The sequence below is a fragment of the Carex rostrata genome, chromosome 18 (assembly GCF_964058835.1).
Source record: "Carex rostrata chromosome 18, lpCarRost1.2, whole genome shotgun sequence".
Taxonomy (NCBI): domain Eukaryota; kingdom Viridiplantae; phylum Streptophyta; class Magnoliopsida; order Poales; family Cyperaceae; genus Carex; species Carex rostrata.
This window is the reverse complement of record NC_135935.1, coordinates 4,811,887-4,834,883: the sequence shown is the minus strand read 5'-3', so window position 1 is coordinate 4,834,883 and position 22,997 is coordinate 4,811,887. Positions and strand designations below refer to the sequence as shown.

Here is a 22,997-nt window from a genome sequence, read left to right as displayed (position 1 = left end):
TTACTTTTAGTTAGATTAGTTAGCTATTTTTCCTTTTTATCGAAAAGAATTACCAACTTCCACTTGATGCGACTCGCATCATCTCAGATGCGACTTGCATCACTCGATGCGACTCGCATCCCACATGATGCGACTCGCATCCCACATGATGCGACTCGCATCAATGCGAACCGACGCAACATCAAAAGGGTGCGCCCAAACGACGCGAGTCTCACCATATAACCCTCACCCGCACCCCCTGTTCCTTTCTTCTTCCTCTGCCCAGCGAACCCCACCTCTCCTTCTTCTTGTTCTTCTTCGTTGCGACTCGAATCACCTCCGTGCGAGCCTCAACGAAACCCTCCACCGAAACCCTAAACCCTTCTTCTCCTACCCGTCGGTCTTCACCACCTCTTCACCGATCAACTCTCCATCCACCCCTGCCGAAACACCTACTCCTCACCCTTTTCTCCATCGCCTTCTCCACTCACGATCAAAACCCTCTCCTTCCTTCTTTTTCCGCCTCTGCTGGATCGTCCCTGCCACCAGATACCAGTCAGTGCGACTCGCATCACTCCCAGTGCGACTCGCATCATCTCAAGGCGACTCGCATCAACAACAGTGCGACTCGCATCACAGCCATGTCAGATGCACCAGATTTTCCCACATTCAACGAGCGTCGCACCAAGCATAACTTTGAGCGACGTCAAGCCGAGCTCCGCCGACAGAGGGATCTCCGTATCCAACAGGGGATACCGGACCCTACTCCCTCTCCTTCAGAGTCTGAGGACCACGACTGGTCTCAGCTAGGCGCCAGTTCAGCTCGCACCAGTGGTAACTCCTCTCACTCTTCTTCTTCTCATTCTTCTCAGTCTTCCTATCACCCTTCTCCCGCACAAGCAAGGGCTGGGTTGGGCACTATAGAGTACAACTCTGATGACTCTGACCCCATCTCGGGTAGGGAAACCCCCCGAGCAGCAGACTACCCAGCCTCTCACTTCATTCTCTCCAGCCATGGTATGCTGGAACGCTTTCTCTACCTCAGGCAGCGCACTTATGAGAACACGCGCCGAGTCGATTTCGACACTTTGGATGCCTTTGGGGTTCGCGAGGAATTCCTTCGTCTCACTGGAAGGATCGGGTTCACTCCCACCTTCTGGGCAATCGAGCGTAACTGCTACACCGAGCTTACCCTCGAGTTCCTCTCCTCTCTCAAGCTGCGTCAGGATGTGCATGACAACTACTACATCAAGTTCCAGATGCTCAACCAGACGCACCGGCTCACTCTGGTCCGACTCCGTGAGTGGTTCGGATTTGACAGCGACCCCGATACCGATTTCCTTGACCATCGCGTGGGGTTCGACAAGGCTCATTTCTGGCGTCTGATCTCTGGGATGATGAGTGCCACCAGTGCCCAGTACCGTAGCATTGCCATCTCTCACCCGGTACTGCGGTGCATCCAGCGCACCATCGGCTGCTCTATCTTCGCACGCGGGAGACTGCAGCCCGAGTCAATGAGGAGGACCTTTGCCTTATGGACCACATGCTCCGTCCTGAGGCTGAGTTGGTGCGACCGGACCTGATGTTGTTCATGGTCCGTCACTGGGTGGATCTCCAGCGCAACACGAAGGTGGGTGGCGCTGTTCGCATTGGCGCCTATGTCACCCTGATCGCTGACAGGCTTGGCGTCTCGACCGCAGGCCTCACTCTCTCTACTGGCCATCTCACCCTGGATGTCAGGGCATACGAGCGGGCGACTTTTCTAAAGATTGAGCGCGGTCCTGCTGGCCACCGTTCTCGGTACTTCTGGGCTCTGAAGGGTCATGGCTTGCATCTGATGCCTCTCCGCCTTGCACCCTTGTCTTTCGATGATGAGAGCACCTGGTTTTTCACCGAGCCCCTGCCAGACGAGCCGGCGCCACCTTCTCCTCCTATCCAGCCCACTTCTCCAGTCCATGATGACGTCGCCATGCCAGATGTCCCTCTCTCTCCTGCCCACCCTTACACTTCTCCTATGCACTTCCATGATTCCACATTCCAGGCAGACACATCTCCCTTCCAGGCAGGCACATCTACCTATCATGCTGGCCCCTCCACTTCCTATGCTGGTCCTTCCTATCCACCACCAGTTCCCTCACCCACTATCCAGGATATCTACAGCCTCGTCTATGACATGAGGTCTGAGCAGGGTGCCATACTCTATGATTTACAGCGCAGGGTGGGAGACATTGAGGATGTTCTGCGTGATTGGAGGTTCGACCCCTCCGATGACTGAGCAGGTTTGTTTTTCTTCTCCCCTTCCCTTTGTTTTATTCTAGAGTCTTGAAGCATTGAGGGCAATGCTCAGACTAAGCTTGGGGGGGGTGACTTTAGGATTTTTAAGATTTATTCGTTCTTACTTAGGCCATGTTTACTTGTTTATTGCATTTTTAGGTAGGAATTTGTGTGATTGTGTAAATTGGAAACTTTAAAACATAATTGTTGGTGTTGATCAGGATGACCCTAGGAGATTCGAACTATCCCATAATTGACCAACAAACTGATGAGGACAAATGTTTTGACCATTTGTAATGATGAAAACTTGAAATGCATTGAGAAACTCATTTAGAAATTGACTTGTGCCTTCTCAAATAGGGAAATGGGGGTTATTGATAAAGAAAGTTTGGGATATCATTTGGTATGAATGAATATCAAAGGATGTGTGTATTCATGATATGTGCAAAAGAATAAAAATATAATAATAGATAGAGAAACCAAGAGTACTGGCAATAAGTCCTTTTTAGGGTGCCTTTGAGCTCATCTCCTAAATAAAAAATTAAAAAAAAAAAATATAAAAAAAAGAGAAGAAACGAAAAGACGGAGAACATAAGAGTACTGGCAATAAGTCCTTTTAGGGCGCCTTTGAGCTCGTCTCCCACTTAGAAAAAAAAGAGAAAATTTTGCACATCAACACGCGAAGTCTGCAACTTTCTGACCTAAGCTTGTTCCAAGCTTGGGGGGGTTAAAAAGGGAAAATCTCCACAAATGAGGACAATAGTTAAATAGATAAATGATAACTTGATTGATTCAAGTGCTCAGCTTTACAAGTATTCAAATATTTCAGAATTTGAAGTTTGGTTGGTCGATTTGTGTGGAGAATCAAGGTTAAATAGGAAAGTCCAAGTTATACCAACATGATTTTTAAAGTTCCCAATTGAAACAACTCATATAAATTCTTACATTTAGGAAACTCGCATTTAGAATTTAGATTGGTACCAATGTTTAGATTTCTGCTTGAGGACAAGCAAAGGTTAAGCTTGGGGGAATTTGTTATCACATTATTAGACCTATCATTTCGACTTGTTTCCATACGAAAATCTATGTTTTGAACCAACAAATGGTGCCTTTTACATTGAACATCCATAGAATGTGGTACTGCTAAGTTTTGGTTCTTACTTTGCAGAAATCAGGCGAAATTAGGCAAAATCAGGCAATTGGCAGACTTCAGGAAGCTCTGATGCGAGTCGCATTCATCTGGTGCGAGTCGCATCCAAGCCCAAAGCGACCTGCGATGCGACCCTCACTGCTCTCTCTTGAAGACCATCTGATGCGAGTCGCATCCACCTGATGCGAGTCGCATCAACTGTTGCCGCCCAGTTCAAATTAAATCTGACAAGCCCAAAGTCAACTCTGTTGCCTATATAAGGAGGTCCTATGCCAGAATTTGAGGAGCTTTTTCCCCCTCTACATTCCAGAACACAAAAAGAGCGAAGATCAAGAGAGAAGAAGGAGATTGGAGCTTGATTGAAGAAGAAGAGAAGGGAAGATTTCAAGATCCTCTCCAATCTACTTTGGATCTTCGAGCTCCATCATGATTTGCTTATTCTCTCTCTCTTTCATGTTTACTTTTGTTATGCTTGAGTAGATCCCTGTTTCTTAGGGTTAAGATGTAATCTCCAAACCTTTTCTTTGAGTTGAATGATGTTTTGATCTAATGTTGAACTTGTGTGATTGTTGTTTGAGTATTCATTGTTTGCTTGATTGTGATTTCTTGATTGATTCTTGATTGTCTACTGTTAGATGTCTATAGCATCTCTTCTAGTAATTAGGCCTTGATGTATCTTGTAATTGTAATTGAGCACTTGAAGTAGATCTAAGATCAATAGTAACCGAGAGGTGAAATTTCTATTATCGAGAGGTTATAGATACTTCTAGTTAACCAGACAATCAATCTAGGTTAGATACCAGTAGGCGAGAGCCACAGGTCGAAGCCTCGCACAAGAAATCAACTTAGATACGAACTCATGTCAGCTCTGCTCGAGGGCCATGCGACCCGCATCAGAGATGATGCGAGTCGCATCACACAGGTCGCATCAGAGATGATGCGAGTTGTATGATAGGTCCAGAGAAGGAAAAGTTTGGAGATGAAGTCTGAAACCCTAAGAACACCTTTTATAATTGATTCAAAACCAAACCTTTTAATCACTTTCATTTACCTTTAATTGAATTGTCTTTTGAAATTTAGAAATTGAAACAAATCAAACCCAATTCTTCAAACTTCTAGTACCTAACTTGGATTTGTGAAAGTCTAGAATTGAGTTTAACCGTCCCTGAGGATCGATACCTTATTTTACTACACGGATAGGATTGTACACTTGCAATCCTAGACGTGAGTGGATTCAAGGTTTAAAACAAGTACAATTAGTTGTATTTGGAACTTTGTAAGCACACTCTGAGAAGCGAACAAAAACATTGAATATATGAAAAAACAGTATCTATATGAAAAACAGTGCATATGAAAAACAGTGCATATTGAATATATGTTAAGACAACTAATGAAAAAAAAATTGAATATATGAAAAACAGTGCATATTGAAAACAAATTGCATATATTTTTCCTCCGACTTGTACTACACATATATTAGTACAATTAAAATACATGTTATTATAAACCAGAAGTTTACATACAAGAATATGTTTATAATTTGGCATGACCGGTTGGGCCATTCCGGATCAATAATGATGCGAAAAATAATAAAGAATTAATGTGAACATTCATCAAAGAACCAGAAGATTCTTTAATCTGATGAATTTTTTTATGTATTGATTTTATGTCTAGAACGTATACAAAGTGATATTGTGGAACACTATATCCACAGTGTGGACCATTTAAATATTTTATGATTTTAATTGATGTATTAACAAGATGGTCATATGTATATTTATTATCAAATCGCAACCTGGCGTTTGCGAGATTACTTACTTAATTGATTTGATTAAAGAACATAATTTTATGATTATCCAATTATGAAAATACGTCTAGACAATTTCAAAATTAATGTTGAACATCCTATAGATGTTCGTATATAAAAAGAAGATATAATATTTTACATGCAACAAAACTAATTCCCATCATGCCAACTAGCTATTATAAAGTTTCCCCTTATAATTGGTTTTTGGTCACATACCTAATATTTCCCATATAATAATTTTTGAATGTGTGGTATATATTCTAATTGCTCCACCACAACGCACTAAAATGGGATATCAAAGAAAGTTATAAATTTATATTGAATTTGAATCTCTATATATAATAAAGTATCTATAACCATTGATGGGAGATTTATTCATGGCTAATTTTGCCGATTATGATTTTGATGAATAAAAATTTCCAACCTTAGGGGGAGAAAACTATTAGCTGGAAAAATATATTAGTGTAAATTATCATTATCTTATTTTGATCCTCGTACTAAAGAATGTGAACTAAATGTTCAAAAGATAATTCATTTGCAAATATTAGCTAATAAATTACCAGACACAATTACAGACTCAAAGAAAGTGACCAAATCACATGTACCAGCTGCTAATGCTTAAATTAAAGTCGATATCTCTGTTGGACAGACTAATTAAATTAGAACACGCATGAAGCGTGAAAGATCAATCGGTTTCAAAGATTAAAAAAATCCTCGAAAAAAAGGAGCAAAGAATGAAAATTGTTAAGTCGAGGATAAGATAATTTCAGATAAAACTCCATAAGAGAATCAAATTATAAGTAATATTGGAGTTTTAGCAGAAACTCAGGAATCTGAAATTTATGAAAATAAAGAGATCTCGATAAATTATATTATGAATGAAATAAGATGGAACCGAGATAAAATTGATATCAATGATATTTTTTGTAAATAATATAGCGCTAAATATAATAAATATTGAGGATCATGACTAGAAGTCTATTAAAGAATGTCGACAAAGAAATTATTGGTCAAAATAAAAAGGTGCAATTGAGGTAGAGTTAAACTCTCTTGACAAACAAAAAGTTTTGGACCTGTAGTCCTAATATCTAAAGGTGTAAAAATAGTAGGATTTAAACGGGTATTTACGCGAAAAAGAAATGAGAAGGGTGAAATTGTAAGATATAAAGCGCGACTTGTCACTCGAGGTTTTTCGCAAAGACTTGTAATTGATTATGAACAAACATACTCACTTGTGGTGGATGCTGTAACTTTTCGAAACATAATTAGTCTGGCAGTTCATGAAGGACTTGATTTGTGCGTAATGAATATTGTTACAGCCTATTTAAATGGCTCGCTTGATAATGGTATTTATATGAAAACCACTAAAGGATTTAAGATGCCTGAAGCAAGTAATTTAGGTTCTCGAGAATATTATTTAATTAAATTGAATAAATCTTTATATCGATTAAAGCAATATGGACGCATATGCTATAATCGTCTAAGTGAATATTTATTGAAACATGGATATAAGAATAATACGATATGTCCATGTATTTTCATGAAAAGATATAGAAATGATTTTGTTATAGTTTCATTTTATATTGACGATCTAAGTATTATTGGAACTCCTGAAGAGCTTCTGAAAGCAATAAATTATTTAAAGGAAAATTTTGAGATGAAAGACCTTGGGAGAACAAAATTTTGTCTTAGATTGCAAATTGAAGATCTTAAAATGACATTTTTATGCATCAAGAAAATTATATTGCAAGAGTGTTAAAATGATTTTATATGGATAAAATCACATCCATTGTGCACTCTGATAGTTGTAAGATCATTATATGTGAATAAAGATCTTTTTAGATCTTGAGAAAGTAGTGAAGAACTACTTGATCCTGAAGTACCATATCTTAGTGCAATAGTAACATTTATGTATCTTGCTGGACATACAAGATCTGATATATCATTTGCTATAACTTTATTAGCAAGATATAGTTCTTCTCCCATGCAAAGACATTGGAATGGAATAAAACATATACTTCACTAACTCTGAGAAATTTTAGCAATACATGAAGCAAGCCGAGAATGTGTTTGGTTAAGATTAGTGATTCAACACATTAGTCAGACATGTGGCTTGTCTTCTAGAGAAATGATCCCGACGATCATATATAAAGATAATACTGCATGAATTGCTCAATTAAATGAATGATACATTAAAGGAGATAGAACAAAATATATTTCACCAAAGTTCTTTTCACACATGATCTCCAAAAAGATAATGTTATTAATGTTCAGCAAACCCGTTCAAGTGAGAATCCAGCAGATTTATTCACTAAGGCGCTTCATACTACAATATTTGAAAAACTAGTTCATCGATGTAAAGGTCTTAATTGATGTTGTCATGAGATGGAGTTAATATGCACTATATTTTCCTTAACCATAGTTTTTTTTTTTTCACTGGGTTTTCCTAGTAAGGTTTTAGTTGCGTATTAAAAGAATAATGTACTATTTTTTCTTCACTATGTTTTTATCACATAGAGGTTTTCCTAGTAAGATTTTAATGAGACATACTTATGTAATAGATATCTAAGAGGGAATGTTATAAATAAATTATTAATGTGGATGTCCATAACTCTCAACATTCATTCTCCACCATCTCCATTACTATTGGAATTCATTTTCCCATTTAGTATTATAATTAATTTAGATGGTTTTTTATTCACAATTTGTAACCTATAAATAAATGTTATGTAATCTTATATTGTACACACATTAGAAATATATATATGAATAAGAGATTGTCATTTTTTATGTTTTCTCTATCTTATTTATTATTGTTTATGTTTATTTATCTTTATTTTATAATAATTTTTTATTAATAAAAATTTCGGCAGTTTGGCCCCTCCGACGGATCTCCTAAAGTAACTCAATTTTTAAGTTTAGATCTGGATCGTCCAATTTGAATCGGGCCGTTAATTTAAAGGGGCTCCTTGCGCTCTACCTCGGCCGGATTGGCTTGGATTCGAATCGGACGGTTCGCATCTAAACCCAAAAATTAGGTTAGTCGGGCCCCTCATCTTCCAGACTTCCAGTTCCGAGATCATAATATTAGTCTACTGTACGTCTGTACTCCTTTAGGCTTCTACTGTTGACTGTAAAGATCGATGGAAGGAGTCGAGCAGAAGTCGGATCCAAATCCGAATCCAGTACCAACTCCAACTCCGGCTCCGGCTCAGGTCGGTACCCCTTCGCTTAAAACTTCAATTGCAAGGCTACAAACGCCTCTTCGTTGCATCGTCAAGCTAGGTAATGTATACTGATGATTCGTAGTAATTTTGCAAACACAACAAATTCTGACGTATATAGCCCTGGTGCTTGTATCTAATGGATGCAAGAAAATATCACGTCATTGGAGGTTCTCCCATTTTACTTTTAATGGTCTTGCCAGTAACCTCAATAAAATAAGCAATAGGTGAATTTGACGATGTGCTTTCTTTTTTATGATTTTAGGCGGTGCTGCAATTACTAACAAAAATGAGCTAGAAAGTATAAGTGAGACAAATTTGAAATCAGTTTGTCTTCAACTGAGGGAAGCCATGATGCCTCAGAGTGAAAATGGAATTGGAATGGATTGGAGTAGGAGAAATGGAAATGAAATTGAATTGGGAGATGTTAGTAAGATTGGAGAGAGTTCATTAGATGACTTGAACTCCAACTTCATTGTGGTTCATGGTGCTGGTTAGTTAAATTTTCTTCACTCTCTTATGATCTAAAATTTGGAAATTACAGTTCAAAATGTTGGGTACAATCCTATGGTTCTCTTTAGTTAAGTAGGTGGTATATCTAAAAAGAACCTAATTTCAGATGATAACTCTGTGCACTAAAAAACTTGTTATGCTTGGAAAATTTGAGATTAAATTTCAGTATGAGAATGTGCATATTAGCAATTAGGTTTAGATTTAGGAGCTTGAATTTGAATTTGGGTTTGCTAGTCCCAGTGGTTTTAGGATGAAAAGGTTGAGGTAGTTGTTGTTTGGCATGGAGCTTGAGACAGCCTTTCAGCCCTTCTAATTTATACTTGGGGTGTTCCATCTTTCTAAATTTTCAAAAAAATGAATTTATATTTTCCAAGTTTACTTTCTAGTCTCAATATGTTATGAAGTTTTGTACAAAGCGATCAATTGACACATAATGTTTGAATCCCATCCATAGAGGCAATCAAGAATAATATGGCACCGTAAGTTGCATTAAGATTTTTTGCATTTGCATTTGCATTTGCTCACTGTATTCCTCCTCCATTATTATATCCATGTTTCGATCTCCTTTCTTCATCTAGTTAGGGAGAAAATGAATTGTGGTATCTCTTACTGCAAGGGGAAAGGGATATAGTATGTTTTCTGTTTATGAAAAACTAAATGAGCACTATGCGCTTCATTGTCTAGTTGATTGACTCATCAACCGACCAAATTGCTTCTTTTGAATTGTTCCAGGGCGAAATTTATGTTTCCCAGGTACAGTGGAGACCAACTGTATGCTTCGGCCTAATTAAATTTGTAACTTATGTTTCTTTTCTTTTTTAAGGTTCTTTTGGGCACTTTCAAGCAAGCAAATCGGGCGTTCATAAAGGAGGGTTGCATTCGCCACTTGTCCAGGCTGGCTTCGTAGCCACACGAATTTCTGTACCTCTCGTTGCATAGAATTAACTTGCCTATTATGCTACAATCATAATGTTTGCTTTAAGTTGTTTCTTTTAATAATATAGGTTACATCCCTCAATCTTGAAATAGTGAGAGCCCTAGCAAGAGGTTTGGTATTTGACACTAAGAAAATTGAAAATATATGGTTTATTGGACTTGATGTAATGCTTAATGTGTTTGAATTTTCTTTTATCTTTTTCTTCATTCAGAAGGAATACCCGCTGTTGGAATGTCACCATTTGCATGTGGATGGTCAACTCGACAAAGAGATGTTAGAAATAAATAATTCATCGTACTGATTTTTCATGCATTAGCTTCTTCCAAAGTTTAATTGGTTACTTGCTCAAGTTTTGAAATTGACAATTTCAGATTGCATCAGCTGATTCGTCTCAAATTGTGGACTCGCTCCTTGCCGGTTTTGTCCCTGTAAGTAATTTTGGTAAAAATTTATTAGATTATGTTTCCTCTTAATTTCCTCTTGCTACAAAAATGTTATGATGCATTTTATTTTAGGTTTTGCACGGAGATGCAGTCTTGGACCATGCACTGGTAATTGATGTTTATTATTAGCTCTCTTCTTATGCTTATTCCTCAAATTACTAGAAAGAATATTGTAATTTCATTGCTTTCTTCTTTCTTTCTTTTTTTGTCATGCACACTGATTGTAGGAATAAACTGAGCAGGATTGTACCATACTTAGCGGTGATGTAATTATACGCCATCTTGCTGAGCTATTAACTCCAAAATATGTCGTCTTTCTGGTAATTTTACAATAATGTTTGTTACTATTATTTCTAATTGCTGATCACACTGTGTGAATATATATGAAGTAGACTTGACTATGTTTAATGTCTTACACTCAAATGTCTTGATAAATTTTTTCTCCCATCATTTATGTCACAATATTAATCTTTTGAGCCAACCAAATTACTAATTTATCTTTTCATCAATTTTTAAGTCAAGTTTGATACTAGAATCTTCTAAGGGAAAACATGTAATAAGAACCTTTTGTACCGCCCAGTTGGTAACTTAGGAGGTCGAGGCCTGAATGAGACATAATGAGTGGGATTAAAGATGGATGCAAATAGATGCAAATTGATAATGCAGTAAAGGAAAATAATGTCATGTACTCGTGCTTATAACTTGTCTCTCTTTTGGGATCCTTGATGTAATATAGACAGATGTGCTTGGTGTATACAATCGACCACCTTCAGATCCAGATGCAGTGCTTCTTAAAGAAATAGGTATCTTATTTACTCCTTTCATATATCCATCTTTTATTCTCTCTCTCTCTCTTTTTCTCCCCTGTGCCTGCTTTGGTGCTCAGCTTAGTTAACAAAAAGAAAAGGTAAATGTAGACTATGTTTATTTACATTAGTGTTAGGCTGTTAGCTAATGCAGGTATATTTTGTTAAATTCTGGCTTAATTTGCCTAAATTTGGGCTTTATCATATTTAGGGAACCATTAACCTATTGGTCTCGGACTCTCGGTATAATAATGCTGGTCAAGTGGTACTGGTACACTGGCCTGAAATTTAGGTGAACCCACCAAAAGATGCAATCTTCTCTTTTAACTTGAAAACTTTTAACTAGTGGTACAAGAAGATGGAAGCTGGACTGTGATGAAACCTGATTTACTGCAAGCTGAAAAGGGAGGTAATTTATTTCTAATGCAATTATGACAAAACAATAGTATGTACATGTCTGAAAAGTTCATTTTTAGAATGTCAGAATCTTCTTAGGAAGGATTAATTTCATAAAACCAGCTAAATGGTTATGGTTGGATGTAATTCATCGTTTTGTAAAATGATCATGGTAGGAAGGACTAAGTGCATTTTCCACTATTTAATAGTTTTTTGGAAACGACAAATATTCTTCTTTGCTTGAGCAGTTAAGATAACTATGGCTGCTCATGACACTACTGGAGGTATGGAGGCTAAAATTATAGAGGCTGCTATAATTGCAAAACTAGGAATTGATGTCTATATTACAAAGGCAAGTATGCTCCTTTAATTTTAGTGCATTCATTGTTATTTTAAGGGATAGTACAGAGAATACATTGTATAGGTTAACTTGACAAAAATACCCCTGTTATCAGTGAGTGTACAGCTTTGCCAAAAATTTACAGTATCAAATAGTTACATGCAATAATTACAAATTTGTCAGTACCAGGAAGTATAAGGCACCAATCTGGGAAGCTAGTTTACCATGAATTACCATAGAATGAAAAGAGACGGATAGGAAAAGAAATGGGTATTTTCTGTGTATGAAGCATATTCTTTTTCCTTTTAACCCTTTCCTTAATGATGATATTGCAAAACCAACTTTTATAGGTTGGTACAGAGCATGCTTTAAGAGCACTTCAAGGAGAAGTGCATGAAAACCCAGATGATTGGCTTGGCACCATTGTTCGTTCTGACAAGTAGATTTCCAATTCTGCTTGGCCCTACAATGTGTTATTTATCCATCAATAGTCAATACTAATTTCATTGTTGATGCTATTTATTGCTGGATTTATGCATTTCTATTAACAGTCTGAAATCTGAGCATCATTGTTCAACCAATTCATTTCAGTAATTATTTCATTGTTCTGTGCTACATATTATGGTGTCAAGTAGAGTACAATCGAGTGTGCAGGGTCGAGTTCTGGCCCATTTGATTTTGGATGAATGTTGGGTCTCGAATTGTTTACGGATAGGGTCGGTTCATGTTTTGGGTTGCCGTACTTCAAATTATTCTCTTTGGGTTTAGGGTCATCTGACCTCAGGTCACTTTCAGGTTTTGAGTCTTCACTAATTGGATCTGGTCAGGTTTCGGGTTTTGGATCATTCAGTTTTCAGTTAGGTTATTTGAGTCTGCTCATTTTAGGTCACAGTTGTCTCGAGTTCCAATCAGGTCAAGTTTGGTCATCTTGGGGGTTGGGTAATTTTTTGGGTTTCAAGCATTTAGGTATGGATCATTCAGATTCAGGTGGTCAGGTTTCAGTCACCTGGCTTTTGGGTCAGTTATTTTCAGATCAGATTTTATTTCCTCTAGTTGCCAGGAAAACAACTGGTTGCTATTTGATTCACTATGGCCTGTAATAATGAAAGAGAAGTCAATTAGGCTGTAATACGGTAACGTGGTAAACAGGTGGATTGAGTTTGTTTTTTAACCTGGTCGAATCAGGTTCTGGGCATTTTCAGGTTATTTTGGGTCCCAAGTTTTTCGGGGTTATCAATTGTTCCATGTGATTTTTCTTGGGCATCCCATTCATTTGGTAGTTCAATACATGTTCAATAATCGAGTAGAACTATGGTGTTCTTAAGTTCACTAAGTCCTTTGGTGAACTCAAATTCAAACTCCGTCAAATCGGTTTTAAATGATGCATCCGAACTGTTGAAATCCGTCTATCTTACGAGTGATACGTCTACATGTGAAAATTTTAAATATTCGAATTAATTTAGTATAAAGTTAAGTGGTTAAAAAATATTAAAAAAATAAATGCATTAAAATTAATTTATTAACTTTCTAATTTTGATCGATTGACTTTATACTAAATTAATTTGAATGTTTAAAATTTTCACATGTAAATGCATCACTTATAAGGTATGCGGGTTTCAACGGTTCAAATTCATCATTTGAAGCAGATTTAACAGGTTTTAGATTTGAGTTCACTTACGAACACCCTAGTTCTACTCACCATTTTTTGCATAATTTCTTGAAGGATTTACTTGTGCTACATTTTAAATAGATTGTAAAACAAACTTAGATGCGGAAAATTTGTGAAAGTTATGGTCAGCTGGGTAGATGAACTCCTTATTTTAAAAACATTTATATTTCTATTTAATAAATCAATGTCAGTCTTTCACTGGAAAGTTTTCTATCCGAAGCTAACCATATTTTAAATATCAATTCAGCCCGTTATAAGATCGACGTCTGACAGTGCATCAGCACTCGGAGTTCACCAGGTCGCTCTCTTTGGTAACCACTCAAATCAGTACAATAAGAAATTGATGTAAATGAAGGTGTTCTCTGACAATTTATGCTGCTGAAATGTAAATTAATAAGGAAAATATTTAATTGAGAGTTGAAATGAGTAGGTTCATATGCCTCCTTTTTCGCCTCTATCATATCTCTATTTTTAGAACTCAATTAACTTAAAATTTAAAAGTTAAATGTCAAAATAAAGATCACGACATGTCTCTATATTATTTTCGCTATGCACTTGTAAAAAATCACAATATTTTGATATTATTTTAATTAATATCAAGAACTTATGAAAATACATCGATGTGGATAAATTCTGAATGAAGATTTTTTTTCTTGATGTATATAAAATCAAAATAAAAAGTGATAATTTTTATGTGTACGTATAAAAAATAATATATATCATATTTAAAAGTTTTATTTTGACATACAATTTTTTTAAAAAATATTGTTAAACAATTAATAAGTAGAGACTTGAGATATAAAAAAAATGAAAATATTCCAATCCTCAGTTGCAGAGCACATGCTTCCTGACCTCCAAATACTCTATGGCTGAAGCCCACTTAAAAAAAGAAATAAATTAAAAACAATAAAAGAAGAATTTGGCCCAACAAAGCCCACTTGTCTCCTGTCCTGTAATTTCTCCTTGTCCGTATCTTCTCCTAATCTCCTCCCTCCATCGCCAGAATTCTTCTTCGATCTCTGACATACAAGCTCCTCTCTCTCTCGCGCTCCCTTTCGCTGCGTTCGTTCATCTCTTGGTATGCTTTAACGCGCTTCTATTTCTTACTTCCTTTTAGCATCATATTTACTCAAAGACAGAGAGTAAAAAAGTCGAATTAATGTTTCAGTAGTTGCCTGGTAGGCCGAGAGTGCAATTACACTGTTAGACTGATTAGTTCTTGTGGTTAATATAGGATAATAAGTTACCTTTTCTTTTCTCATAAACTGTATTATCGTTTTTCTGTTAAGACAGTAGGTAATTTCATTGCTCCTAAAAGTTAAGTGTTATTGGGCTTTCACTAATTAAACCTGACTTTTTACAATGTTTGCAAGTAATGTTGAACTTTGTTATATAAAAAGAACAAGTCAAGTAACAAAGACTATAAAGCACACTTAACTTTGTCATATAACTATCCTGTATTCTGAAAGTTTCTATATTTGTTTTTGTCGATTTAGGCAACTCTATGTTTAGTGCAAAAATGAGAAGAAATAGTCTGTCTATTCTTTTGGTATTTTTTTGTTCAATATTTAATCGAAAATTACATAACCACTGTACCATCGCAATAAGTTAACTCCATGCAGTTAAATCAACATATCTTAAACTTTGACTGGATGTGATTTGATGTACAAAATGTATTGGGTTTAATGTTATTTGCTATCCTACCCCGAGACTTCACATGACCCCATGTATGCTAATAGCACGATTTTCCCTCAGTGACGAAATTTCTACAGTGAAACTATGCAAGCCCTATGCAATTTGGCTACAATAAATGGAGCACCTCTTCTAAATACCTCTCTCTGGAGAAAAACAGACCGTGGGCTTTGCAGTACATTTGCTGGAAGTTCAACATTTACAGGACTGTTTTGTAAGAAGGCTTTTCTGGGGAATAATTGTATAGAAAAATCAGGTGATTTGTTCGTCAGAGCCACCTGGCGTTTTTTCGGTGGGGGAGGTGGTAAGAGCACAAATGCAAGCATAGAGCACAGTGAAGCAGCTCTTGAGGACGTTTTGCTTTTTTACTTTCAATTGGATTTGGAGACCCGGGTTCAGGTGCGAGTTTTTCTCACCTTCTCTTTGTTACTTTTTTAAATTATTTTTATTTAATAGGTTATCCTTTTACTGTTTCCTTTGTCAGTATTGCCTCAATACGGAGCAGTATGACATTGCAAAAATGTTTAGAGATAAACTAAATGAGGTACTGAAGTTTTACTTGTCGCTACATTTAAAAAATGAGTAATTTGTAAAAATGCTATGCATTGAGATAATTGTACTTTGGAAGGTGGAAGCAGGTATAACCAAGCAACAGCAAGCTAAGAGGGGTTCATCAAAGAGTGAGGCCCAAGATAAAGAACTTAAAATTTTAACTCTACGGTGAGTTAAATTTTGACAGCTAGCTTCAAATCTACATATTACTATTAGTATTATTATTATTTCGTAATTTGCCTTGATTTCTCTTTCTTATGCAGTGCAGATATAAAAAAGGCAATTGAGAGTGAAAATTATGATGTGGCTGCAAAGTTACGTGATGAAGTATCTAAATTTGAGGTATTCAATCCGAGCTTCTTTGTTATTTCCTTTTACTTTTTTATTTACTCTTTTACCTAGGGGATTTCTCTTTAGACCGAGGCTTTGACGGCTTCAGCAAAGGCACTTGCATTTGAAAATGTAGAATATGCATTTCGGTTGGGGCAGCAGGTACAACACAAAGTTTTCGGTGAGTATAAATTTCAAGTTACCTTACAAAGTTGTGAAGTATTCATTTGTTGTTTATCCCTAGTTTTTTTTGTATATTCTTTTACCTCATTGCAGGGTATAGAGCTGTTATTTGCGGGATGGATCCAGTTTGTTGTGAATCAAAATCATGGATGGAGAAGGCTAATATTGACAAGCTGTCTCAAGGCCCAAACCAACCTTTCTATCAGGTTTTTATATATTTCTAGTCTTTTAAATGTTGAATTATGGTTTTAATTAAACTTGTACCAAATGTCACATTTTGGTATGTACTGAGATACAGAATAAACTTATTTTATTTAGAAAACTAAAAATGGATAATTACTTCTAAAATGTAATGTTTCAGGTCCTTGTAGATGTATATGCAGACCCAAATCTCCTTGTTGCTTATGGTAACTCCTTTTCCCCTATGTCAGTAACAAGCTTCTGATGCTTTGAATGGAAATGCATGTTCAACTTTTGTTCTTTATACATTAGATTAGATTGTTGGTTGATTCCTTTTTTTTTGTGATATATTGCAGTGGCAGAGGAAAATCTCTTAGCAAGTGAGGAGCAAGATAAAGCAAGTGCCTTCTATATATATTACAAAACATTATTTTAAAGACTTCATTCTATTTTCCTTTTCATCAAACTCGTAACCTAAAAATGATTTTTGTACAAATGTGGACAGAGAGTTAACCTAAAATTAGGCTTGTATAGAGGGGATAGACCATAGCTTGGCCTTGTATTTCGATAATTAACATATTTTTATACTCTTCATTTTCTATTGATGTGTAGGGAAGATTTGACCATCCATACACACAATTTCTGTTTTACGGAACTGATACAGCCGGTGACTTCATTCCAATAAGACAGCTTCGCGAAAAATTCGATCGACCACGTTACGAATCACCATATGAACAAGGTGATGATGGCACTGGAGATGCATAACATACTTATCATTTAGTTTCCTATTGCTGGTTATATCCATCTCGAGAGGTCTATATAGTCGATGCGCAGAAACATTGATGTACATGTAATTAATTCTATTTTTGAAGCATCCTATAATTTTGTTGATGCTGTTTATTTCTCGAAAACATCAATGTACAGGTTAGATGTTCTATTTCTGGCCGATCTGAAGAGAAATTATAAATGCCTTGTGTCATAATTGAAATGCAGGTGCGTTTGAGTTGCATTTATGCCTCAGTTTTGTTTTATTTTGTATCATTTCCATTACAGCGTTCTTTGCAGCACAGGCTACTGAGTGCTGCAGATGCAGCTGATTAGGATCCTGGGCTTAAAGACCATAGCATCTTAAGCTCCATGCTCAAGAAGCCATCTATGTTCTAAGCAAAGTTGGTTTATGGTATATAGTAACTAAGGAGATCACCTGCAGTTGGCTTGTACTCACAGAATTGGTCATATATTTAGGGATGCTTTTAACAGTTCCGACCAAATCAATTCTGAATATATTGCACCTAGTCTTATAACTATATTTGGAGACACGGAAAATGCTACTTGCTTCCACTTCTTTCCAATTGTAATGTAATTGAATCATAAACAATGTAGCTACTTGTAAAAAAGAACAACAAATAAACATCTATATTTCTCTAAATCTAATACATCTAAATATTTGATACAAGATATCCCAATTCTCATACATGTGCTTAAGCACAGTAAATAAATTATTTTGAAACTTATCTAAAACTTTTATCATCGCTATATAGGCATTTTAGAAAAATCAGCCAGCCTTCTTAGGCAAGGGTGCAAAAAATGAAGAGGTATTAGAAACTTCAAATAAAAGTAAAATTAACTAGTGGCTTCAAAAAAAAATGCAAAAGATTGCTGCTGGAAGAGACAGTTCATAATCTCAATCTGTCCTGTTATTCTTGTGATATTTTAAAAAGCACCGCAAAATTTGGAATTGCATTCAAGATCTTAGTTCACCACCAAATAGTTGAAATCTTTGAGAGGTGAGGTAAGAAAATAATTTCCAATAACAGGTGCACCTTAAAATATCACAAAAACATGGAGTGCAGACTAATATTTACCCAAACTCAACAGGGATGTTCAGGAGCCAAATAAAAAAGGAGAGCACAAAATGGGGCCCAAAGAAAATTAGGAAGGAATGTAGGCATCTTTAACTATTTCGTACATGGAAATGACAATCTCAATGGTCAATAAGATTATGACACCCCATTCGAGTAGATCAGATCTTCGGTTTTGTAGCACTTCTTGGAGAAAATGTATGTTATGCTGCAACAAACCAACAAAAAGTCAAAAAAAAAAAAAAAATGGAAATTTCCGTTCCACCGCCCAACAAAACTTAGAACCTAAACCCCTGCACGACAACTAATAACTTACAAAAAGGTTACAAAAAAGAAAGAAACAACTGTACCCGCCATCTAACAATTTCTCCATCTTTGTGCAGAGAAATTGTTGATGGTGAGGTTCAAGGTACAGGATAAAGGTACTTCTCATAATTTGGAAGATGCGCAGATATTTGCAATGTCTGTGTAAAATACACCAATATTTGCAAGGGTCGGGAAAAAAAGGACACCTCAAGTTGTCATGGGAAAAAAGAACTGAGGATTTAACACTTAGTTAATACATAAAAGAAAAGGAGAGAATCATACCTCCACAAACTTCAGTTTGAAATCAAGGCTACCAAATCGTTGATTAAGTTCATACTCTTCTCTTAAATACTCCAATATCTGTGCATAATTTGCATTTTTCCATGCAATTTCAGACCTAGTGACATTAAATAAAAATATTCATATTAACACATTATGAGTACAAGTTCAAAAAAAGCCAAGATATGAATTAAAGATATTAGCAAAACTAGGAAGAATTATTCGTAGGTCAAAACCACATCAGTTTATCATTCGTGCTCCACAAATTGGCATAATGCCCCACTTGATATGAAAGGTTCAAGAGATGCCCTCTCGTAATTTTTCTTCAAGTACCATGATTATTCCACTCCTTTGTCATTTACATAGAAACAGACAAGGAGGGAGTTTATTAGCCAGTACACTAATATCCCTTTTTTGTGCCTCATTTGTATGGAGACAAACAGGCAAGAAAATTAGTTTGGGTATCTAAGAATGAAAATTATAAAAGGAATGGTCAGGCCTACTTGCCTACTATCAGGCCATGATAGTTCCTGATATGGATCCTCGTAGAGGGTATACATGCAATTTGTATGTTTTGCAGGAGTACATCTGATGCTAACTTAGTATGATTTTATTTACCTGTCAAAAAGACCAAGCCTTATGATGACATCAGCAAGGTTAGAATTAGCCTTCCCCACCAGTTGAAAGAGCTTCTTTCTCTTCATGTCAAAATTACCAGTCTTCTCCATTACTCGATTTATGTCAGTAAATTCTTCCACCATATCATCAACCTAGATAATAAAAAATAGATATGTTATTCTTGAAAATCACTTTCAATAACACATGGTTCTGTATGTAATATACTAATATGTAAAATACAAAAGAGTAGGAATGTTAATTTTACATTAATAAATTTCCTACCTGTCTAATATAGTGATCTAGAGCTATGCTTTGGCCCAATACACTTCCAATTATACGAATTCCATCAATATCCAAACTTTTTAGAATGATATAATCCAGACCCCCTTGCATCCAAGTTGGCAGGGATCGCTTTTCTACTACCGCATAGTCTAATTTATTAAAAAAAAAGGTTAATAATTATCCTTCAAACTTCCAAATTACCTATAAAATCTAATAGTCGTCATCTATCGGCATGTCTTTACTACATTACACTTTACTTCTCCAGTTGGGGCAATAATTTCGGACAAAAGAAAATTGGTCTCTAACTAGTTCAATAAGACCCAAACAATAGCAAAAAAATAAAATGAATGTTAGAATGGTGCCGACACCGGGACTGGACCCAAGTATTGTATACAAACAGACATGAAGGCCTGCTGCCAGTTACGGCATGTATCAGTAAATTGAGAAAAATCTAATGATACTTAATTTTTATTACCATCTTTTCTCGTCTCAGGGAGCAAACCAGACGCATGCTTTCGGACAATATCAAGGTATTGTTCAGCTTCATGATCAGCTATGTTGAATAGAACAGCAGAGCCATATTGAAATACTACCACATATCTGTAAGAATATTTATGATCCCTGTTTTCCTTTATCCCAATATCCTAAAACAAAAGAATAAGATAATCAAGAGAAATATAAGACATATTAGGTCAATTCAGAGATAGAAAGCAATTATGGAGAAAGAAATAATTGGACTTAGATATTGTACTCATCAGGAATGGTATGAATAGAGGAATATGTCCGGTGATTCCAGGTCTGCACATTTCTGTACACGCTAAATCCAATTTTACATGTGTCTCACAGATAAAGTCCATTAAGAAAACCATCCGGCAACGTAGAACATGCTAGCTAGTCCATATTAGTATGGCACTAGAACGGTCTGGTATCTAGGTATACATGGGCTTTTGGGTTTTGTCGTAAAAGAGTAAGCAATAAATCTCTATAAACCAGTCTTTATCTGGAATCATTACAGTACCATATGAAACAAATAAGATCGCAAAATTGAGGAAAAAACTTACTGTAATTTCAGGAGGAAAATCAGAGTAGCGAAGAGCAATGTAGTTTAACGATCGAGATGATGGAGGAATCACATCACATGCATTCTCTACTTGTAAGCTCTTTAAATCAATACTACCACCGAAAACATAAAAATAGGAGAAACAGAAGACAAATCAGATTCAGCCGAAATTGTTGGGGAATGCCATACTAGCTAGTTTGTACTGGTACTGAAACATAATTGTACATTGTTAAGCAGCAGTACGGGAATGACCACTGTTAGGGTTTTAATAAACTTTTATACAGAAATCGAAGATGAAGCTCCTGGAATTTCCAATCTTTTTAAACCCCTTAACAATGGACGTACATATATGAAAAAATTATCCAAATTTCCCTCTATAAGTTTAAAGAAAAGAGGTAAAATTATCCAAATTGGTCTCTATAAGTTCATGTGCAATTTCATTAAAATAACAAAAGATCAATTAGATATAAATAAACCTTGAGCAAAGGACGTAATACAAAGCAATATGCTTCAATCCAATAAAATGATAAAGCAATTGGATACCTAGTGGAGAGAAAGTAAGCCTTAACGGGTACATATCTAACCACATCCTCCTCATCTATACTTCTATACCGACTGTCTCTGTGCCCGCTGACAAAACCTACTTCGTACGGTTCAGATGAAGCTGGTAATGCAGAAAAGCCCCTCAGAAAGGATGATATTACACTTCTCGTGAGATAATTATGCAAAGGGCTGTACTGGAATGGGGGCACCATAGTAGAAGAAGAGGAAGCCTTTTGTGGGCTTCTTGTTAAAAGACTTAGGTTGAGGAGAGCTCGAAGCCTCCTCATTTGTAGCGCGACGGGGGCGAAAGAGGAGAGAGAGGGTAATAGTCGAGAGAAAGGCGAGACCGGCGAGAAGGGAACAGTGAATTTCTGAGAGAACAAAATAACGTATAGGTCCCTCTAATGTTTTGTAATTGTGTCAAAGATTGATTAAGCCTTGTATGCAAAGGACTTAAACTAAACTTAACTGATTTAAGAATGTGATTAAACTAAGCGTTAAATTGAGGGACCAAAATGTTGAGAGTGCAAATTGGACTCCATGTTTCTCTGTACTTAAATTTTTCTTGGTTAATATCTCCAAACTCTAAATGTGGTTGCTTCCAAAAACTGAGAATTTGTGATAAACAGAGAGTCTCATGAACACAGTGGCAGCCGAACAGGCCCTAAGTGTGATTGCCTCATAAGAATTTAGATCTTAAGATAGACACACTGCTTAGCTATAAAACTCTAGCTGCTAATTAATTTTCTATAAAACCCATTAAATTTCCAATGAATACTCATTTTTGTTACTGTTATTAAGATTATGTTATGATTTTTTACATTTTATGCTATGATTATCATTATTAATAATAAGGAAATCCAGATATGAACAATAGGTATTAATATATCACTTATTCTAAATTATATAATAGTTTTTATAGGGTTTGTCATGAAAAAAAAGAAAAAAATTTATGTATATTTTTCTCTAAAATTTATAATATCATATTTATCTTTTTAAATTTTAAAAAATCATAAATTTATCTTTTTTATATTAAAACTCATTTTAAATATATAAAGTACACTTGCTACTCTTTATAAAAAAAAATAAAAAAGTATGTAGCTAGTTTGAAAAACTGTTAGTCTTCTAATTAGTATCACACAAGCATACATTTTTTTAGTAAGACAAATGAATAGTTGCACACTAGAATTGAATTTTCATTAGGGATGTAAAAAAATTACATTGTAACCAGATGCGTCACGATACAATATAGTTCTGTCACAACATGACATGACAAGTGTGTCAATCGTGTGTTCCGTGCGGTGATCATCTTTCAAAAACTGGTACGACGCGCCACACAAAATATCTAATCACGACACGACTCGTGATCACGTGAGTCACGAATGATTAACTAGAACCGGATCTTGATCGAATGATAAATTTTGAATATGATCACGGCGTAACTAACGTGTTGTAATCGTCTTTCCGAATTTAATCATAGCACAACACAATACGTTTTTCCATTATAAATATAAGAAAACAACGGGAAAAAAAAATAAAAATCTCTTCGCTCTGAATTTTCCTTAAATTTTC

At 35.9% G+C, this 22,997-nt stretch overlaps 3 protein-coding genes across 3 annotated transcripts; 2 read left to right on the top strand and 1 right to left on the bottom strand.

Annotated features, from left to right (window-relative positions):
* The first annotated feature begins 8,260 nt into the window (after positions 1-8,260).
* LOC144569387 (Amino acid kinase family protein) lies at positions 8,261-12,486 on the top strand. The gene is made up of 12 exons (XM_078319714.1): positions 8,261-8,495; positions 8,700-8,927; positions 9,771-9,868; positions 9,952-9,994; positions 10,096-10,157; positions 10,256-10,312; positions 10,400-10,435; positions 10,570-10,647; positions 11,064-11,130; positions 11,480-11,542; positions 11,778-11,881; positions 12,220-12,486. Exons 1-12 carry the CDS (start codon positions 8,354-8,356, stop codon positions 12,310-12,312), a joined length of 1,071 nt encoding a protein of 356 aa, XP_078175840.1. The 5' UTR covers positions 8,261-8,353; the 3' UTR covers positions 12,313-12,486.
* A 2,003-nt stretch (positions 12,487-14,489) lies between these two features.
* On the top strand, positions 14,490-17,495 carry LOC144569278 (uvrB/uvrC motif-containing protein). The gene is made up of 10 exons (XM_078319545.1): positions 14,490-14,616; positions 15,294-15,629; positions 15,715-15,774; positions 15,859-15,950; positions 16,046-16,124; positions 16,200-16,293; positions 16,389-16,501; positions 16,657-16,702; positions 16,832-16,872; positions 17,088-17,495. Exons 2-10 carry the CDS (start codon positions 15,318-15,320, stop codon positions 17,238-17,240), a joined length of 990 nt encoding a protein of 329 aa, XP_078175671.1. The 5' UTR covers positions 14,490-14,616; positions 15,294-15,317; the 3' UTR covers positions 17,241-17,495.
* Positions 17,496-17,885: 390 nt separating this feature from the next.
* LOC144569277 (protein RETARDED ROOT GROWTH, mitochondrial-like) lies at positions 17,886-21,841 on the bottom strand. Its single transcript, XM_078319544.1, has 7 exons — positions 21,426-21,841; positions 20,884-20,995; positions 20,298-20,466; positions 19,823-19,971; positions 19,541-19,692; positions 18,926-19,040; positions 17,886-18,545 (listed from the first exon to the last, which is right to left on the bottom strand). The coding sequence occupies exons 1-7, from the start codon at positions 21,710-21,712 to the stop codon at positions 18,408-18,410; spliced, it is 1,122 nt and encodes a 373-aa protein (XP_078175670.1). The 5' UTR covers positions 21,713-21,841; the 3' UTR covers positions 17,886-18,407.
* Positions 21,842-22,997: the final 1,156 nt, after the last annotated feature.

What these genes read in the sequence shown, in the direction of transcription:
- LOC144569387 (XM_078319714.1), top strand. Translation starts at nt 8,354, where the DNA reads ATGGAAGGAGTCGAGCAGAAGTCGGATCCAAATCCGAATCCAGTACCA. An exon ending in TCGTTGCATCGTCAAGCTAG is followed by an intron (nt 8,496 to 8,699) that starts GTAATGTATACT and finishes TTATGATTTTAG; the next exon opens with GCGGTGCTGCAATTACTAAC. An exon ending in TCGTAGCCACACGAATTTCT is followed by an intron (nt 9,869 to 9,951) that starts GTACCTCTCGTT and finishes TTAATAATATAG; the next exon opens with GTTACATCCCTCAATCTTGA.
- LOC144569277 (XM_078319544.1), bottom strand. Translation starts at nt 21,712, where the DNA reads ATGAGGAGGCTTCGAGCTCTCCTCAACCTAAGTCTTTTAACAAGAAGC. An exon ending in GCTTACTTTCTCTCCACTAG is followed by an intron (nt 20,996 to 21,425) that starts GTATCCAATTGC and finishes TTTCGGTGGTAG; the next exon opens with TATTGATTTAAAGAGCTTAC. An exon ending in TAGATCACTATATTAGACAG is followed by an intron (nt 19,693 to 19,822) that starts GTAGGAAATTTA and finishes TTTATTATCTAG; the next exon opens with GTTGATGATATGGTGGAAGA.
- LOC144569278 (XM_078319545.1), top strand. Translation starts at nt 15,318, where the DNA reads ATGCAAGCCCTATGCAATTTGGCTACAATAAATGGAGCACCTCTTCTA. An exon ending in GGTACAACACAAAGTTTTCG is followed by an intron (nt 16,294 to 16,388) that starts GTGAGTATAAAT and finishes ACCTCATTGCAG; the next exon opens with GGTATAGAGCTGTTATTTGC. An exon ending in CAAACCAACCTTTCTATCAG is followed by an intron (nt 16,502 to 16,656) that starts GTTTTTATATAT and finishes GTAATGTTTCAG; the next exon opens with GTCCTTGTAGATGTATATGC.